A 20976-nucleotide genomic window follows, 5' to 3' on the forward strand; every position below is an offset into this window, starting at 1 on the left:
AAACATACTGTTGTAGGGATCTACATATAACCTTATAATCATCCACTCATCTATACACTGAGCAGCCTGTGGTTGTAGATTTATACATCCATAGTGGTCATAGACACTCCCTATTCAAATAGAGTCAGGTATAAACGCATGTTCTTGATTGTTTGAGTTTCCAGTGAGCTCTGTGATAGATAACACTCCCATACACTTTAAATCTGGGTGAAGCAGAACTCAGAGAAGGATGATGTTAGGACATTGTATTTTATTTCTTCTCATTTCATGTAAGTTTCAGGGGTTTTTTTTTCTCCATTTCTCATTTGTTTCTTCATATGCAGCCATGAAACTATATTTTGATTAAATTGAATTAATTAATTTGTTCCTGTAAGAATTTGTCTACACAGTTTTATGAATTAAAATGTTTGAAAAAATGCTGTACTATAGAAAGACCACCATAAATGTTAAATACATAACCCATACTGCATGCAAATCTCCCCAACCTCAGACAGATATAAATACACTGTAAATACACAGCAGTCTCTGTGTTTGGTCGAGTACAGCAGATGAATCATGAGCTGGCCTCTTCTTCTTCTGATATCCTCTGTGCCCTGTGAGTAAAAACACGTCCCTCCACACCTTACATTTTTATATGCTCCATATTTCAGTCTGAGTTGAAGTGAAGTGTGTTTAATAGCTTCTGTGTGTTTTAACGCTCTCCTCTTCTCAGATGTGCATGGCATCAGTCTGACCTCGTCTCCTGCTGAGGTTAAACCTCCCGGAGCCTCAGTGAAGTTGTCCCGTCAAATTTCTGGCTATGCCCTCACTAGCTATGGCACAGGCTGGATCAGACAGCCTCCAGGAAAAGGCTTGGAGTGGATTGGGATCATATGGGTGGTGGAAGCATAGATTCTGGAGTTTTGTGATGTCCTTGCTGCTTGTTAGTGTCAGAGTCGTTTAAAGGACTAATATGTTTATATTGTGGGGAAAAAGAACCAAGTTAGTTTGTTAGATAATATCATAATCAAGTCCAAACATAAAGACACACATGCACGGAGGCACACACATGGAAGCGCGCACGCACACCTGTGTTAAGATATAGCCAATCCACCAACCAGTAGGTCTATGGGTGGTGGGAGCAAACCATAGAACCCAGAGGAATCCTGTACAGACACAGGGAGAAAATGCAGCTCCACATAAACAGTATCCTGAGCTCAGGATCAAATCAGGGACCTTGGAGCTGTGAGGTAAACTGGTCTACATGAACCATACACATGCACTAATTATATTATATTATATATATATATATATATATATATATATATATATATATATATATTAGTAAATCCACTTGGAGGAAGATGTAAGGATTATAATTGGATGAAGCTGCTCCGTGCAGACTTTTAGTGTTTTTTTTTTTTTTTTTTTTTATATGAAGCGTTTTTGGAAAACACCTTCAAATATTTTTGCTGATTTAAAATAATTTCTTCTGAAAACATGGCCTTGAGAGTTCAAAGTGATGGCCCACTATAAATGATGTACTACAGTGGTATAACTTCCCATGTAAAAATGGTACAGTAACATCTCCCAGAATTTTGGTCCTCAACAATGAGATTTTCCGACTATAATCTGAAGATTTCTTATATTTTTTATTTATTTATAGTTTTGCTATGGACACTTAAATGTACATGTGCAATTCTCAAAGGCTTACTGATTTTTCTACAGTTTGGGGCCATCAGCAAATTTTATGAAATGTTATTTGTCATTTTTCACAGTTTCAGAAATTCTGAGAAATTAATTTTGTGTTGTGTATCTATATAGACTCTTTAGGCTGCTGAAAGGAACAGAGTGATGGGGATAATGATAAAGTACTGAGGGATAGAGTATAAAGGGATGAGTGTTGAGGGATGGCCAACATAGTGTCACTGAGTAATAGTTACAATGCTGAGAGTTTGTGTATCGTAGCATCAGAAGATATTTGATACTTCCAATATGCACTGTGGAGTACAGCTCTGCTGTAGGCTCCCACACGTCCACATCCTACATACTAATGAACCCAAACAGGCTCTCCAAAAGTCCTCCCTCACACTTTAGGAATATCAGGGTAAAAATATGGGAAAACATAATGAGATAAAATGGTCCATGTTCTGAAACTACATTAAAACTTCACTTTTAAATCTCCTGAGAAGTCACTTACTGCCTCAGGAGCTGAGTCATTTGTGAGGAATCCAAACTGAAGTAGTTCATAAAACACGTCCCGGAAGTTGTAATAGTGGACCTGCACAGATGAGAAAAATTGCTTGACATATTAGAGTCCTGTTTTCTATATAAATCAAAATCTTTCAGATTTAAAAATCTGTCATTTTACACAGGGAGTTGCAAGCACCCTGACAAGACCCCCAATGAGCTCTGTTACAATCGATTTCTGAAGGACTTCTCAGGAATTGAATCAGAGACTCATAAGGCAGCTGCACACCAACCACATCCTGTTAAAACAAACAAACAAAAAAAAACTTTATAACTCACTTTGGCTATAGTGTTCAACATGTCTACTCATTTTAAACCCTTACAAGAAGCAGTATGTAAACCTAAGCATGTCCAGTACTCAACTAAAGTTACACAAATGATGTACTACATGGGCCAAATTTCCTAGTACTGCATTTCCCAGAATCATTTTCATCACATACATTTTATTTTAATATTTGTCCTTAATTCTTAGCGGACTGTGATTATTACAAAAAGAAAATTAACTATGAATACTAGTTATTTCAATAGTTACTGTAGCTACATTGCACTTGTGTTAAAATGTATGCTAATACAGTTTTCTTCACTGCCTAATTACCTGTTATTGTTTTTATATTTAACCACTAAGACAGTAACTGAAAATATGCTGCACAAAAATGAAACAGTCCATCATCATTCTGAAGTCACCTGGTTGTTAGCTGCTGCCAGACACATCACGATCTTCTTTCCCACCACAAACAAGGAGTTCTGGTTGTGGATGCTGGCAAGCAGAGTCTGAATATAAGACAGCACACAATATAAGTTAAAGCAGAGTGTAATTTACCTACACAATGACAGCAGCTAAACAAAGGTTTTACACACAGAGAACGCCTGACAGAGTGTGCACAACTTCAGGCCGATTTCAGTAACCCCTCTCTAAGAAACAAGAGATGTAAATGCGTAGTGTACGTTAAACATACATTAAACCATTACACCAATAAAAACAGTGAAGAGAAAAATGCAAGTCTCTCCTCACTCTCCTGCAAGCCAAATTAGCAATGAATCATTAAATCTGCCCCAGTAAATTTTACAGCCTCACAGTGAGGGGAATAGCAGCTGAAACATTGAATTACCCAAGAGTCTGGTTCAAACTCTGAATCACTGTAAGGAGAGAGTTATAATCGCATTCCTTCATCCAAGTGGAGGTGTCCACCTGATATTACCACATACATGTAAGTGCAGGTCACCTTTTTCAAGGTTGCTGTTAATTAAAAAAGACAAAAACAAAACAAATCCTGACACTGCAGACAAATGTACAACAGACAAAATTCCATAAGTTACTGTCTACATATGCACATCATGACAGGGTAATAAATTTACCACATAGTCCTCAAGTGGCACGGTGACAGTCTCCATGTGGTTACAGGAAATTAATTCTGTAACCTTCCCAGATACACACTTAAAAGGACAATTTAAAGTTAACACAATTGGTGATGCTGCAATGAATAGTCCCTTACCTGTATGCCATTGAAACATTCCTCGGTGTTGATATGAAAAGGGAATCCCTGCAAATAACAATTATCTGAAACTCAAAATCCATTTCACAAAAGTGCTCATCTAAAAATCATTAATATCAATTCTCTTCATCAGAGTAATAAAGACTGATTACCTCCTGATCCAAGTAGCGGGTCTTGGTAGTTTTAAACCAGCAGAGCCGACGCTCTGGAGCGTTATCATGTTGAAGAAGTATCTCCTAATGTCCACTGGCTAGAAATAGAAAAAACAAAACCAAACATTAGAGCTTGTAAAGAAGAAAGTGTGTGTGTGTGTGTGTGTGTGTGTGAAATAAATATCTCTAAATGTTGCTTTCAAATAACTTATTGTATTGTAGGTCTGAGTATTTTGAAAACAGGACATTTGTGCCTCTAGAGGGCAGTCTGCTCAAACTCTGCATCCAGCATCATGACTCTCAGGTTAAACTGTATTTCCTGCTTCATCATCTCCAGAGACAGCAGCAGGATGTTGGTGTATCTGCACATGAACAGCGGGAGGACAGAAGTGTATGCAGTGTATTACTGCACTCGCCACAGTATACAGAGCACCGACACGCTGATACAACCCTTACCAAAAACCTGATGTGCTGGAGCACACACAAGGCTTCTAAAAGTAGCACATTTTCTTCTGTTCACTAAAACCAGTCACCATCATCCAACCAGAGTTTGCTGCTTGCTCAGGAATATCGCTATAATTAAAATAATGAGAAAAGACAAGTATTCTATAAGAAATAGGAGCACAGCCATCCTCTATATAACAGCAGCAATAACACATCCAAGACATTAATTCAGACAGCTTATGTATATATATATAAAACAACAAGAAAAATATAACCTTTTATAGAGATTAGCTAAAAAATCTAAGCAAATTTAACCATTTATATTAAGCGTTCCCATGCTGAATGAAAGTGTTCAGTTACTAATTGAAGTAAAACATTGAAACTATTTATTCAATATTTAAAATACAAATTGGGATGAGACTGTGAATAAGAGCTGAAGAGCTGCACTCAACACAGCTTCTGTAATAGTTTGATAATTTTCCTATAACAACATGCCTATAACAACATGTTTTAGTCCTTACTGAATATGTCACTTAGCACCTCTGCTTCTGTTGTATTTTAGCTAATGGTCCAAATGTTCATGTCTTATCAGAAATGTGCAACAGCACATTATTTTCAATACAGGACCAAGTTAATGCTCTTTTTGTGCCTTGAGAGAGCAGTCTGTGTACATTTAGCCATCTCTAACTACTCATTAATACAAATTCAGCTTCTCTGGCCTCAGACTGCAATGATTCACCATCTCTGAAAGATAACGTATCCTTGTTGTTAACATTATCATAGTATTATTATATTGTTCATTACAATACTCTGCAAAGGGTGTCATAAATGTGAATGTTAAATATTATACCATCATTCACAAACTTTTAACAATGGACAATTTGTTGGCATGAGCTCTTGACTGAATGAGTCAATGATGATTTGACCTGCATTATTTCTGGAACTATATTCAGTTTGTATTGGAGAACCTGGATTAGACACAGCTGAAAAATGACAGTTTCTGAAAGGACTGGGCATGTTTGTGTTGTTCAGTGATCAGAAAACTTCATGTTCTTCTGTGTGTTACAGTGATACACAGTGATATACTAAAAGGACATGATATCTAATGAGTAAAGAGCAGTTATGGACTTGATAGCATGAAACACAGCTGGAACCTTAGAGTAAGTTTTTCCTTTTCATGGCTAGTCCTTTGTGAATCTTTATGTCTCTAGTGGGTGTGCCATGCAAATGATATCCTGTGTTTGAACCATTTATGTTGATAAACATTCAGCTCAACATCATACCAGCAGTTTGTGTGTATTTACAGAAACAGTAACCATTTGAGATGGAACTAGGCAGAGCTCTGAGTTACTTTGCTCTAGCAACAATTATTCAATGTTAGTAATATTATTTATTACATATAGCTAAATATTTAAATTATTTTTTCATACATTCTTTAACACCTGTCTTTATGTAATCTTGTATTTCAGATTCCTGCAGTCAGACACTGATTGAGTCAGAGTCAGTGATCATCAAACCTGATCAGTCTCATAAACTGACCTGTACAGCCTCTGGATTTAACTTTGGTAGCTATTACATGGCCTGGATTAGACAGGCACCTGGAAAAGGGCTGGAATTTGTTGCAACTATCTCAGGCAGCAGTAGTAGCAAGTATTACTCCAGTGCAGTTAATGGCCGCTTCACCATCTCCAGAGACAACAGTAAGATGCAGGTGTATCTGCAGATGAACAGCGTGAGGACAGAAGACACTGCAGTGTATTACTGTGCCCGTGACCCACAGTGATACTTCTCCCTAGACATCAGTACAAAAACACATGCTTGCTATAAGTCACATGACAAGCTCACATTTTCATAAGGAGTGTATTCTTGGAGGTAAAAGAACCAAAAATATTTTGACTTTTACTGCATGTGGCTTGTTATGAATGATGTCTGGACTTTTATGCTAGTGTAAGATTACTTAAGTCAGTTCTGAATATATGCAATACAGTGAGATAGAGATATATATATATATATATAAAATCTACACACACACACACACACACACACACATTACTTTGAAAAAGCCTAATAGTGACTTCTTTGACTGTCCGCTATGTTTCCAAGAGTCGGTGTAATGAGCTCCAGCCAATATAGAAGTTCCTACATGCTGGTTTAAACACAGAAATATTTCACAATGTGACAGTGAGAACTATGGAAGCAGTTGTTCACAGAGATAGGAAACAAAGCTCAATGCAGTAACTCAGTTCTGGACCTATAAAATAAAAATGATCTAGATGCAATGTGTATAGACTGATAAGGACAAAGGACTGGTTCTTATTAATATGCCTTAGGGCAGCACAGTGGTACAGAGGGTAACGTTGCCACTTCACAGCTTCAGGGCCTTCAGTTTGATCCTGAAGTCAGCTTACCGTCTGTGTGGTGTTTCATCATCTTCTTCCTATGTTCATGTGGGTTTCCTCTGGGATCTCCAGTTTCCTCCCACTATCTAAAAACAAGCTGGTAAATGTATGTCATGAATGAGCATGTGAATGGGTGTGGTGTGTGCATGATAGAAGGGCGTCCCATCCAGGAGGTCTTCCTGCCTCACACCCAATGTGAAGTAATAGTCTCCAGATTCAAATGCAACCTTGACCAGAATGAAGCTCTTACTTCAAATGTATAAAAGACAATTTCATTCAAATGTGATGTGCTCTCCTAGTTACAAATGTTTGGTATTGACAGATGTCTTTGCAGCATATGATGGTCATTTCTAGTACTAAATTTAAATCAATTGTTCTGTCTTCAGTTAATACAAACCAAGGCTATCACTAAAGAGCATTTCCATTGTAATTAGTAAAACCTGCAGGATACACATTTAGCACTGCTTTTGGTTCAATGATGTCCCTTCCATTTTTGCTGCTGCTAGCAGCTTCATCCTGTGACATTCACCTCAATAATGGACTCAAAGCTTCTACTGTAGTGAATTACAGTTATAACCTACTGTACACACATTTGTGACTGAAATTGTGACATCTCTTTCAGATGTGGGATGTGCAATAGAACTCAGGTCACCTCAGTGATGTTAGAGGCAGGAGATTCTTTAACCCTCAGCTGTAAAGTATCCGGCTACTCTGTTATTGAAAAGTTATGCCACATCTCAGATTTGACAACCTGCAGGAATAACTCTGAAGTGGATAAACCACAATTGGAGTAGTGGTGATTATCAAAGATAATCTCAAGTTCAGTATTTCGGCTCCAGCAGCACAGTGACTGAGAGGACATAACATGCAAACAGAAGACACAGCTGTGTATTACTGCATCCATCACACACAGGTGTCAATAGAGGGGGAAAAAGAAAAGAAAAAAAAACCCATATGCTGTAGTCACACACTGACCTCGTTTTCACCAGTGTATTAGATCGAAGGAACATTGAGACTAAACTGAACTCTAACTTTCCTCTATGCTTAGAAGAACATCTGGAATAAGCAACATTTCCTGAGATCTCACTTCTGTAAAATAAGGAGACTGATGGGTGTGTCTGAATTTTAGCAAGTTTCACCATATCAGCAATTAAACAGACTTTTTAAAAAAAAAAAGTTTGTAGAACATCCACCATACAAGTTCTGTGCAAGTTCGAATGATATTGTAATACTTTAAGCTAATATAAACCTGTGATTTGCCTTTCTGTAACTTCAGGCAAAATCAGGAACCCCAAGAACAACAAACAGGTGTTATAACATCAATTTGGAAAGCATACAAGATAATTTAGCTCAAATAATAGAACTAAACAATTTAGCTACCATGATCTGAGGACAATACTCACGACGGCTCATACGAAAGTCATATGATAGCTTCTTTAATAGTTGTAACGGCAACAGCTGGCGTTCCGACTGGATCTACATTAAACTACCAAGCTACACAGATGGGAGCCTTGACCAGAAGCACACAGCAAAAAGGAAGCCCAGATGGAAGCACACCACACATGCACAGTCTTGGTAGCCCAACATCACACTAAACAAATCAGTCACATGCCAAGTGGACAACACTAGCATCAAACAGCTAAGCGACAAAGCTAACACATACCTCTGTAGTCCATAGCAACGAAAGGAAGGGGCAGGTTTTCGACCATGTCGCATTCCGGGAGGCCTAAACAACAGCTTATATACTAGGGTAATGTGGCATTCCAATATAAAGGGAGACGTTTATCCTGCCGACTATGCCAAAAATGTGGCAATATTCCCAAGTGGCAGGAAAATGTCCATCCCAAATTCAGTAAATCCAAGTACACCACCCTTGGGGAGAACCATGGAAATACTCCCAAACAAAAGGCACACAAGTTTCACCAATCAGGGCAAGGAACATGACAGTGAGACATGAGTATGAATATAAAAATTTGTATTTTATGACACTTAAGCATCATTTAAAACTTGACATGAAAATATAAAGTCACTTTCCCCTGAAGCACAACAAGCATTTTAAAAGCTAAGAACTTCTCCAGGCCCAGGCTTGGCAGGGACAAGGCAGGCCAGCTACGACACGGAAGGTCATCTAAACCCACTGCAAGTCACACACACCCACCCCACACTACCTACACCATAAGGAAGTTGTGTTGGCACACTGCCAACTAAATGCAGCTAGCCTCCGCTGTCCCACCGAGGCTTACTGGCTCCTGGAGAGAAAGACGACACCAGTTAACCCAAAGTTACACAGACACTAAACAACAAGACACAGAAAGACATAACAGACACTGTGGTAGGGTAGCTATAAACAACCAGGCCCACTGACACCACCACAAAAAAATTTTTAAAAAAAGGGGCGGTAGTTGACAACATCCAAGCAGAAACAGAATTATGGTAAACAGTACCAAGGACAATTATGGCCACTATAGCATGGAGACAGTAAGGCTTAACATACACCTTCTCAGTAGTAAAGTGGTTAGGTGGAACAACAAATCTGAAACAGGTTTGAGGCTAGGAAACACCAATTTTACCACTCTCAGACTACTCACTCTCTTACTATATGTGGTTACAAAACAAACCAGACATACATCTAAAACTAAAGTAAAACAAAATACATAAAACCATGAAGCAAAACAATAAATCAAACGGAGAACATGACCGTTAAACAAAAGCCAGGTAAAGCAAAATATTTCTTGAAGCAATAAAGCAAAACAGCGGCGGCGTCACATGTAGCGTCTTTGGCGAGGGGTTTATCTTACAGAAGACTTAACTCCATACTCTCACCTTGACACAAAGATCAGAGCATCAACCTAAATCTACCAAGTCCCAATGTGAAGAAGGGAGAGGTGCACTTACTATTAGATTGAACAAACAGCAGACGCGAAGTTGTATAATTACTCAGAGGTACCGCAGCCAGCCAGCCAGACAGACAGACAGACACATCATTCAGCCACCGGATAAATGTTGTGATCACTGAACGCGATCTCCAGCGCCAATTCGCCACAATGCACGCGCCACCAGCGCCGCTCTAAGACTATAAAAACAACAAGTTGGCTATTCACCTCATTACGCCGTGACAAAGCCTGAACATAACTAGACAGTAGCGAGACCTCGAAATACCAGGGGCGCGTGGAACTCGGAATCACCAAAACACCTATCTGCTTACCAAAATAAGGGTCGTTAAATGATCGGGTAGCTCTCATCCTATTGGTCTGCCGAAACCATATCCCAAGCAGAACCAATAGGATAGCCAAATCACTTACCCTGCAACAGTAAGAAGAGAGCTAATTTGCCACGTAGTTAATAAGGGTGACGTTTTAATCACGGCACACCCCACTATATTCGGAAGCTTTTTTTAAGGCTGTAAATGACATTAGAGAAGCACACTTCACAGAGAGTGAGGAATAAACTCCATCATAAAGACAGGGTTATGAATGACTTAATTTCCCACTGATACTGTATCTGAGTGCTTTCTCTCTTTAAAACCGTGGTGATACAAATACTCCAATGTGGAATTCATACTTTCTGAATTTGTATTGCTGCTCCATGTGAGAAGTTTTTATTATTATTATTATTATTATTATTATTATTATTATTATTATTATTGACAGCAAGAACATTTAACTCTTTCTTTAATATTCCTCATTCTAGTTCTGGATATTTTGAAAACAGGACTTTTGTGCTTCTAGAGGGCAGTCTGTGCAAACTCAACCATCTCAGTCTGTTGCTATCTGCACATTTAGACAATCTCTCTCTTCACATTCTGCTATGACTGCATCCAGCATCATGACTCTCAGATTAAACAGAATTACATGTAGCATATTAGCAAATAGTGTTGTGCTGATCAATAATTAAATCACTTTGTTATAGAGAACCTGATTTCATGGAAAGTTAATGAAGATCTGAGTGAGCAAGATCAAATGTTTAATTTTATACAATTTCATTCATATACATTTTTATTCAAATGGTTTAAGGGTTCACTGGATGATTAAGTTTTCTCAGCTTGTAAAAATGGTTCTACTTGGAACTCTTTCTGATAGTGAAACATTCTGTTGTAGGGTTCTACACAGCAACTTTTTATCATCCACTCATCTATACACTGAGCAGCCTGTGGTTGTGGATTTAATACATCCATAGTGGCCATGGACACTCCCTATTCAAATAGAGTCGGGTATAAACAGCATGTTCTTGGCTGTTCTAGTTTCCAGTGAGCTCTGTGATAGATAACACTCCCATACACTTTAAAAAAGCAGTGAAGCAGAACTCAGAGAAGGATGATGTTAGGACATTGTATTTTATTTCTTTTCATTTCATGTAAGTTTCAGACTTTTTCATGTGATGATTACTATGAAAATTAACCATTCTGTATTGATTAGCATTATAACATAACATTACCTAATTATACTCTTCTCTTCCAGATTCTTATGGACAGTCCCTGACCTCCTCTGCTTCTGTGGTGAAGAGACCTGGAGAGTCAGTCACTCTGTCCTGTACTGTCTCCGGATTCTCAATGGGCAGCAACTACATGCACTGGATCCGTCAGAAACCTGGAAGAGGACTGGAATGGATTGGATACATTGACACTGGCACTAGCACAACATACGCTCAGTCTCTGCAGGGCCAGTTCTCCATCACTAAAGACACCAATAAAAACATGCTGTACCTAGAAGTGAAGAGTCTGAAAGCTGAAGACACGGCTGTTTATTACTGTGCACGAGACTCACACTGACACAGCAGGCTCCAGAGCTGTACAAAAACTTACACAAGCACATCCTCATGAGCTGTAAATATTCTCTCAGCAGGAAACTGAACCACAGAGACATTTATTATAAACAACATCCATACATTATAGTGCTCAGTTTTATTTCCTCTTTTGTCTTACTCCATTAACAGTCACAATTCCTCTGTAAAATTCTCAGGCTTTTTTTTTCTTCTAATTTCTGGCTGGTGCTTAAAGCTGAAGACAAACATGAAAACAACATTAAGTAAACACCAAGGCAATAAATGATAAAACATTCAATTGTATTACATTTCATTTCTTGATAAAAACATAACTCATAAGAAATCTTTTTTTATATAATTTATTTGTTTCTTCATATGCAACACTGAAACTATATTTTGATTAAATTTAATTAATTTATTTGTTCGCCTGTTTATATGCTCCATATTTCAGTCTGAGTTGAAGTGAAGTGTGTTTAATAGCTTCTGTGTGTTTTACCGCTCTCCTCTTCTCAGATGTGCATGGCATCAGTCTGACCTCGTCTCCTGCTGAGGTTAAACCTCCTGGAGCCTCAGTGAAGTTGTCCTGTCAGATTTCTGGCTATGCCCTCACTAGCTACGGCACAGGATGGATCAGACAGCCTCCAGGAAAAGGCTTGGAGTGGATCGGGATCATATGGGGTGGTGGAAGCATAGACTCTGGACCTTCCTATGAAACTTGCTTCAGTGTCTCCAGAGACACAAGCAACTATATGCTTTACTTAGATGCCGTCACGTAATACAGGTTAGGATGGACACAGTTTCAGAGTAGAGCTTAATTGAAGAGAGGCAGGCAGACAAATCCAAAAACGTGAATCAATAGCATGGTCAAAACAGGCAAAAAGTCAGGCGATCGGCAAATGGGCATAAACTAGGCTAAACAAAAATTTATTTACCATTTACAGTGAGGGAAAAAAGTATTTGATCCCCTGCTGATTTTGTACGTTTGCCCACAGATAAAGAAAAGATCAGTCTATGATTTTAATGGTAAATTTATGTGAACAGTGAGAGACAGAATAACAACAAGAAAATCCAGAAAAACGCATGTCAAAAATGTTATAAATTGATTTGCATTTTAATGATGGAAATAAGTATTTGACCCCCTCTCAATCAGAAAGATTTCTGGCTCCCAGGTGTCTTTTATACAGGTAACAAGCTGAGATTAGGAGCACACTCTTAAAGGGAGTGCTCCTAATCTCTGCTTGTTACCTGTATAAAAGACACCTGTCCACAGAAGCAATCAATCAATCAGATTCCAAACTCTCCACCATGGCCAAGACCAAAGAGCTCTCCAAGGATGTCAGGGACAATATTGTAGACCTACACAAGTCTGGAATGGGCTACAAGACCATTGCCAAGCAGCTTGGTGAGAAGGTGACAACAGTTGGTGCGATTATTCGCAAATGGAAGAAACACAAAAGAACTGTCAATCTCCCTCGGCCTGGGGCTCCATGCAAGATCTCACCTCGTGGAGTTGCAATGATCATGAGAACAGTGAGGAATCAGCCCAGAACTACACGGGAAGATCTTGTCAATGATCTCAAGGCAGCTGGGACCATAGTGTTGGCTCAAATTTAGCCTATTACCCAAAAACATTTAAAACTCAACTTAGAAGCCAATACTCACATCTACCTCTGAGCCCAGTTGGAGATAGGAAAAAAAATACACCAGCCGTGAGTGAGAAGAAGCAAGGGTCCAGCTTTATTGTTCCATTCCACCACACGAGATCCACACCGATGAGAATTCTCAAAAGTGATCCCAATACCCTGAGCTTAAGCTCCAGTATTTATACTGTATTTACACACTAGATAACCCATATGTTTCAAGAAGACTATGATCTCTCTACCAATAGGGTTAAAAAAAGAGCTCATTTACCTTACTCTTATGTTCCAGAAAAGGCCTATTTCACTTACACATAGAATTGAAACCAGGGGTTTTAATTTACACATAAAATCAGAACCCAGGCATTTCTAATAACCCAGAAAATAAAAACTCAGAGTTTCTAGTTACTCAGAGGATCAGAAACCAGAATTTTTCAGTTACCTAGGGCGTCAGAAACCAGGATTCTCATTTACCTTAGGTGGTCAGAAACCAGGATTCTCAATTACCTAGGGAAATAAAATGACGTAGACAAGACGACTAAACAACCGGGAGGGACCTTGGTCTTATCGTTATCTCAAGGGGGGGGCAATTTGACCCAGCCACCCTTATAACTGGCTCTCTTCATGGTTCTCTAAAAATTAAGGCTTTCCTTGCGAGACGAGAATCTTCACCATCTGAATCATGAGTAAGTTATATTTTTCCTGTATTTCTCGTTTATAATTTATTTTCATATTTGCACTATATTTCTTATTTTATATATATTTATACTACTTGAAAAGCGGTTTACTGTACTTCCAACTTCTTAATATCATTATAGTTCTACTGTCCTGCATATCCTACTATTCTGTTTTTTTTTTAGAGTTTCTCTATTACTATAAGATATTATTAAAGTTATCCATGTGTGTGTATGAGAAAGAGAGAGTGTGTGTGTATGTTGTGTCTACTTGCCCGCCCTTGACTGTACGAGCGTGTGTGTGTGTGTGTGTGTGTGTGTGTGTGTGTATTAGCCGTCCTCAGCTCAGCTCGTATACCTCTTTTTGACTTTTTTGACTATTACTGCTCTTAAAGATCTTTAAAGTTTAATTCCAATTTGTCAATGTCCGCCTAATCCCGCTTCTTTGTGTCTAGGTGCCCGTCTTTTCTTCTTCTCCCCTTTGCTGGATGCTAGGTCTCCCTTATGTTTATTTTATGACATTTTTTATCCACAACAATAGTCACCAAGAAAACAATTGGTAACACACTACGCTGTGAAGGACTGAAATCCTGCAGCGCCCGCAAGGTCCCCCTGCTCAAGAAAGCACATATACATGCCCGTGTGAAGTTTGCCAATGAACATCTGAATGATTCAGAGGAAAACTGAGTGAAAGTGTTGTGGTCAGATGAGACCAAAATGGAGCTCTTTGGCATCAACTCAACTCGCCGTGTTTGGAGGAGGAGGAATGCTGCCTATGACCCCAAGAACACCATCCCCACCGTCAAACATGGAGGTGGAAACATTATGCTTTGGGGGTGTTTTTCTGCTAAGGGGACAGGACAACTTCACCCCATCAAAGGGACGATGGACGGGGCCATGTACCGTCAAATCTTGGGTAAGAACCTCCTTCCCTCAGCCAGGGCATTGAAAATGGGTCGTGGATGGGTATTCCAGCATGACAATGACCCAAAACACATGGCCAAGGCAACAAAGGAGTGGCTCAAGAAGAAGCACAATAAGGTCCTGGAGTGGCCTAGCCAGTCTCCAGACCTTAATCCCATAGAAAATCTGTGGAGGGAGCTGAAGGTTCGAGTTGCCAAACGTCAGCCTCGAAACCTTAATGACTTGAAGATCTGCAAAGCGGAGTGGGACAAAATCCCTCCTGAGATGTGTGCAAACCTGGTGGCCAACTACAAGAAACGTCTGACCTCTGTGATTGCCAATAAGGGTTTTGCCACCAACTACTGTCATGTTTTGCAGAGGGGGTCAAATACTTATTTCCCTCATTAAAATGCAAATCAATTTATAACATTTTTGACATGCGTTTTTCTGGATTTTTTTTTTTGTTATTCTGTCTCTCACTGTTCCAATAAATCTACCATTAAAATTATAGAATGATCATTTCTTTGTCAGTGGACAAACGTACAAAACCAGCCTGGGATCAAATACTTTTTTCCCTCACTGTATTTTGAGTTAAAACTTGAAAGGTACAATTCATGTAAATCCGTCACATCCTATATACATAAAGAAATCTTAAATGATTAAAGGCAAGATAAACACATAATAATTAATGAATGAATAGAAAAATCTGCTTTAACATTTCACTATTTGTTGCTTTTTCATATTCAATAAAATTTACCTAAATGTTTGACTTGCACTGTATATATTTATATTTAGTATATTTACACATCTGCACCCTCTTTAGAAATGAACATTATGTTTTTCATTATGCTTTAAGTCCTCTGAGAGGCACTCTTTACACAACATCTACCCAACATGTTGCGGTTAAAGTGACTGAGAGATTAAAGGTTGTAGAACGTTGTTTAAAAACTAAAACATTAGTTTTATTACTGCATTTAATGTTGTGGAACGTTTACTAGACAAGTTATTTCCTTCTGAATTGAGAATTTAACAGCACTGTGTTTGTAAAGTCTTTTATCTGTACTTCAAGCTGTAAATCGAATATTACCTTCATTCTAAAACCTTTAACAGATGTCTATGAAATGGAAAGAAAGAAACAATGTGGTTGGAATTCTTAATCCATCCATCCATCTTCTACCGCTCCTTTTTGGTGTGACGGGGAACCTGGAGCCTATCCCGGGGAGCATCGGGCACAAGTACCCTGGACAGGGTGCTAGTGCATCGCAGGGCACAATCATATACACTCTCACACACCCATTCATACATGACGGACACGTTGGACATGCCAATCAGCCTACCATGCATGTCTTTGGACTGGGGTAGGAAACCCCCAGCACAGGGAGAACATGCAAACTCCGCACACACATGGCCCCGGCGGGACTCGAACCCCCCTGTGCTTGCCAGTTCATCCGAGGACGTCGCCCTGCCTTCCTGCACCGTTGAGGTCATCGCTCTGCCTTCCTGCACCGCTGAGGATGCTGCTCCGCCTTCCTGCTTGGCTGAGGAGGTCGTTCTGCCTACCTGCTCGGCTTAGGACTTCGCGCCGCTTTCCTGCTCGGCTGTGGACGTTGCTCTGCCTTGCTGCTCGGCTGTGGACGTCGCTCTGCCATCCTGCTCGGCTGAGGTCGTCTCTCTGGGATCCTGCTTTGCGGAGGACGTCGCTCTGCCTCCATGTTCCGCTGAAGACGTCGTTCCTCTTCTTTGCTGCACGCCGTATGTCACTCCCCCTTCCTGCTCCACAGAGGACATAGTTCCCCCCTCATGCTCCGCGGAGAGCATCGTTCCTCCCTTTGGCGTCGCAGAGAACCTCGCTACTCTCCCTAGCCTTGCGGAGAACCTCGCTGCCCTCTATGGCCTCGAGGAAATCTTTATAAAATAAAATTAATAAAATAAAATAAAATTTATAAAATAAAATAAATAAAATCGCTCTCTCTCCTGTTCTGTGGAGGAGGTTGTCCCGCTGTCCTACCATGCAGACGTTGCTCTGCTTTCCTGCCCCGCCGAGGACATTGCTCTGCTTTTCTGCCCTGCCGAGGACGTCGCTCTGCTTTCCTGCCCCGCCGAGGACATTGCTCTGCTTTCCTGCCCTGCCGAGGACGTCGCTCTGCTTTCCTGCCCCGCCGAGGATGTCGCTCTGCTTTCCTGCCCCGCCAAGGACATCCCTCTACCTCCCTGCTCCGCTGTGGACGCTGCTCAGCCCCTTAGTTTTGCTGGGGACATTTTGCCCAGGGAGCCAGGACCACCAGATGGAGGGCATGTATTTTCGGACACTCTGGGAGAAGCACCCTTGGGGGGGGGGGGGGGGTTCTGTCATATATCAGGAAACTCTGGACTCCAGTTCCCATCAGCCACTGCACTGCACTACATGTCACATGACCACCTGCACCTGATTCACGTTTGGTAATGAGCACACTTGTGTGTATATATAGCCATTGTCTGCACTGTTTCTGTCTTTCATTGTCTTAGACTTTCATGTTCCATGTTCCCGTGTTTTGTTTCATGCCACAGTATTTTGCCTAGTTGTTCTTAGTGTCTTTGTTTTGTTGTTTGTTTAAATAAACGTTGTAATCTGCGATTGCTTCCAAACCCAACCTTGATTTGTGACAACTGTGCAATATATCACTTACAATAACTTGTTATACTGTAGTATCTTTACCGAACAATAATCACCTCAACATATTAGAATTTGCATTATCATGTGAGAGCATTTTGAGAGGTAGAATTTTTCTATTTCCCAATATCCTCAAGCACAGATAATTATCATGCTAAATTTAATATTTAATCCTTGTGCTTATTACACTGACACTTTAATATTTTATAGAAAATTATAGAATTTAATGTGGCATATGTTACAATAAAAATCCACATGCAAAAGATGAATCTCTTCTGTATGATTTAAACACGTTTGAAATACATTCTCCTCCCTTCATCACCAGATATGCAAATACAAGCATCAGGGCTGGATATCTCTCTATTTATATGATGTGATGGACTCTGTTAAACTTTGGAGAACAGAGAAGACCCCAGTACAAACAACACACATCATGTTCTCTACATCTCTACTGCTCCTGCTGGCAGCTGCTTCCTGTGAGTGCTTTATCAAATTCATTCATTTACTACAATAACAAAATAAATGTGCAGCATATATTGTGTGAGAGATCACCATGTGTTTTCCTCCACAGATGTGCATGGTGAGGAACTGACTCAGCCTGCTTCCATGACAGTCCAGCCAGGCCAGAGTCTCTCCATCAACTGCAAGGTTTCATATTCAGTTACGAGCTATACTACATTTTGGATCCGACAACCTGCAGGAAAAGCTCTGGAGTGGATTGGATACATTAATAACGGTGGGAGTACAGCTTACAGTGACAAACTGAAAAATAAGTTCAGCATCTCCAGAGACACTGCTACTAACACAATAACAATTGGAGGACAAAATCTGCAAACTGAAGACACAGCTGTGTATTACTGCGCAAGAGACTCACAGTGACACCGAATAGTGGAAACCCCTTACAAAAACTTTGAGACATGTTAGAGACATCATCTCAATGTAACTGATAATCCATCTCAGTCAAACTTTTACTTTCTTCCACTGGAATGAAGTTGTAATAGCTTGTGTCATTTTTAAACACATAGTAGTCATTTTTTAAATAAAATATACATTCTTCAAAGACTGTTGATTTTTGAACCATTATTAATCTCTGAATTGTATGGAATATTTAATAAACAACTGGAATAAATGTTTAATCAGTTTAATAATGTGAGGCACAATACAATTTATACAGGTACAATATTTCAAACAACTAAAGGAGGCAGTAGAGCTCAACAAATAAACTGGTGGGGAAAAAAGCCTCTGGAGGTAGAAATTCCAACACGCTAATATGCATCCCAGTCCCAATACACACCTCTAGTGTCAACCAGATTTCCTGCAAGATTCCTAAAACAACAAACCTCCTATTTATATTAGTATCTGTTCAGAACACATTATCAATTCATTCCAAATAATATATTCATATCCCTACATTCCTACTCCTCACACAAAACGTCACCATATCATCAGTGCTATGTGTTTTTGGTGTTGCTATTGTTTTCTAATCCATTTATGGTGAAAGTCCATTATATACTTTACTTATAAAATAGTAAACCTGAGTCTTCAAGATCTTCAAGATGAAAAACAAACATCAGAACCTTAAACTGAATCCTAAAACGGACTGGGAGCCAATGAAGCGATGCTAAAATTGGGGTGACACGATCAAACTTCTTTGTCCTGGTCAACAGCCTTGTAGCTGCATTCTGAACCATCTGAAGACGAGCCAGAGATGACTGAGGAAGACCCAAGTATAATGAATTACAGTAATCTAAGCGAGAAATAATAAAAGCATGAATAACCTTCTCCAAATCACGGAAAGACAAAAATGTTTTGAGTTTCGAAATAATCCGTATTTGATAAAAACTAGCCTTAATGACCAAATTTATCTGCTTGGTTAAGCATAATTCTGAGTCAAGAATGAAGCCAAGGTTCCGAACCTGGGAAGAAATTGAGGGGAATTAATTATTGAGCTCGTTAATGAGACCATCTCTCAATCTCAGGGGCCAAAAACAATTATTTCAGTTTTGTTTTCATTAAGTCGGAGGAAATTATTTGTCAACCATTTTTTAATGTCATCCAGACAGTCCAACAATGGCTGAATGGAGTCACCAGCTTTCAAAGGAATGTACAACTGGGTATCATCAGCATATGAATGAAAAGAGACATTGTGTGCCCCAATAATATTCCCCAACGGCCACATATATAAATTAAATAGAAGTGGGCCCAGAATGGAGCCTTGAGGAACACCACTAATAATAAGACTAGAAGAAGAGCAGAAATTACCCAACGCTACCGAGGAAGACCTGTCCTTAAGATATGAGCTGAGCCATTGTAGGGCAGTGCCCTTGATACCAAACAGACGCTCTAAGTGCCAGAGAAGTATGTTATGGTCTACAGTATCAAAGGCAGCTGTAAGATCTAGTAGCATCAACACAGTATTTTTACCAGCATCCACTATGAGTAAAATGTCATTGGACACTTTTAACAAAGCAGACTCCATGCTATGAAAAGCAGTGAAACCAGATTGTAAAGGTCCAAATAACATAGCTGAATTTAAAAACAGGAGCAATTGAGATTGTACTACTTTCTCTAGCAGCTTTGACAGAAATGGTAGCTAAGAGAGAGGCCGATAATTATTAAGGCAACCTTCATCCAAACCCTGTTTCTTAAGCAAAGCTTGAACAATAGCATGCTTAAAACAATTTGGGACCACCCCAGCATCCAAAGAAGAATTTATCAACACTTGGATACTGGGCCCAATTTCAGAAAAGGTTGCTTTCATAAGCACAGTGGGAGCAATATCAAGTGGCATGGATGATATTTTCATCTGGTTAACCAGATCACACAGTTCCTTTAGAGAAACGTGTTCAACTTGATCAAATGAAACCGGTAAAGCCAGTGAATTCGGGGACAGGTCTGATAAATACGAAGTGAAGGAAGAACGAATGGTAATTACTTTATCAGCAAAAAACCTTAAAAACTTCTCACAAAGTTCAGCCGAGAATTCCCCATGGAATTGGCAACTCGGATTAATTATTGAATTTATCGTGATGAATAAGATCTTTGGTCTATGACAGTGTGTATCAATTAAGTCAGAGAAATACATAGACCTAGCTGACTTTGCTGCACTCTGAAACTTAAACAAACAATCTTTAAAAATCTGGAAGGACACAGTTAACTGATCATGCTTCCATCTCCGCTCAACTCTACGACAAGCCTGTCTGAGAGAACGAGTATTATCGTCAAGCCAGTAATAAGATTTACGATTTGGTAGCTTCAGCTTAAAAGGAGAAATGGAATCTAAAATAATGGAGCAAAATGTGTAAAATAATGCAATCAAATCATCAGGGCCAGAAGAAGACTCTGTAGCACCCAAGATAGATGTTTCAACAGCATTAGCTAGAAAACTTTCACTAAACCCAGAGGCAGTGAGTGAATTAATACAAGGAGAATAATATCCTGAAGGCCTAGTCACAACGGCGGAGTTCACAGCAGGGACATTAAAAACAATGGGCTTGTGATCAGAGAAGGAAACGTCTTCAATATTAACATTATCAACAGCGGTTCCATAAGACAAAATAAGGTCTAGTGTATGACCAAGGACATGTGTTGCCTGATTTATGTGTTGAATAAAACCAAAGGAAAAGATATTACA

General features: G+C 39.5%; 2 long non-coding RNA genes and 3 gene segments (V, D, J or C); 3 read left to right on the top strand and 2 right to left on the bottom strand.

Moving 5' to 3' along the window:
• Positions 1-177: 177 nt before the first annotated feature.
• Positions 178-9905, bottom strand: LOC124627591 (uncharacterized). 3 transcript variants are annotated; one of them, XR_008393844.1, is made up of 8 exons: positions 9613-9905; positions 3875-3972; positions 3723-3770; positions 3339-3466; positions 2914-3000; positions 2351-2468; positions 2180-2260; positions 178-947 (listed from the first exon to the last, which is right to left on the bottom strand). It is a non-coding gene; the product is annotated as an uncharacterized LOC124627591 (long non-coding RNA). The 3 variants fall into 3 exon arrangements; XR_008393843.1 differs by lacking the exon at positions 3339-3466 and having other exon boundaries at positions 182-947; positions 2369-2468; XR_008393839.1 differs by lacking the exon at positions 3339-3466 and having other exon boundaries at positions 183-947.
• Positions 5588-6137, top strand: LOC108277638 (Ig heavy chain V region 6.96-like). The segment is given in 2 exon segments: positions 5588-5694; positions 5788-6137. Coding segments are annotated over 2 exon segments (366 nt in total).
• Positions 5978-7831, bottom strand: LOC128629532 (uncharacterized). The gene is made up of 3 exons (XR_008393862.1): positions 6727-7831; positions 6372-6464; positions 5978-6110 (listed from the first exon to the last, which is right to left on the bottom strand). It is a non-coding gene; the product is annotated as an uncharacterized LOC128629532 (long non-coding RNA).
• Positions 9906-10962: 1057 nt separating the features above from the next.
• On the top strand, positions 10963-11768 carry LOC128629521 (Ig heavy chain V region 5A-like). The segment is given in 2 exon segments: positions 10963-11070; positions 11175-11768. Coding segments are annotated over 2 exon segments (351 nt in total).
• A 5977-nt stretch (positions 11769-17745) lies between these two features.
• On the top strand, positions 17746-18296 carry LOC108277813 (Ig heavy chain V region 914-like). The segment is given in 2 exon segments: positions 17746-17818; positions 17914-18296. Coding segments are annotated over 2 exon segments (351 nt in total).
• The last annotated feature ends 2680 nt before the right edge of the window (positions 18297-20976 follow it).

This window comes from Ictalurus punctatus, chromosome 2 (genome assembly GCF_001660625.3).
Source record: "Ictalurus punctatus breed USDA103 chromosome 2, Coco_2.0, whole genome shotgun sequence".
Taxonomy (NCBI): domain Eukaryota; kingdom Metazoa; phylum Chordata; class Actinopteri; order Siluriformes; family Ictaluridae; genus Ictalurus; species Ictalurus punctatus.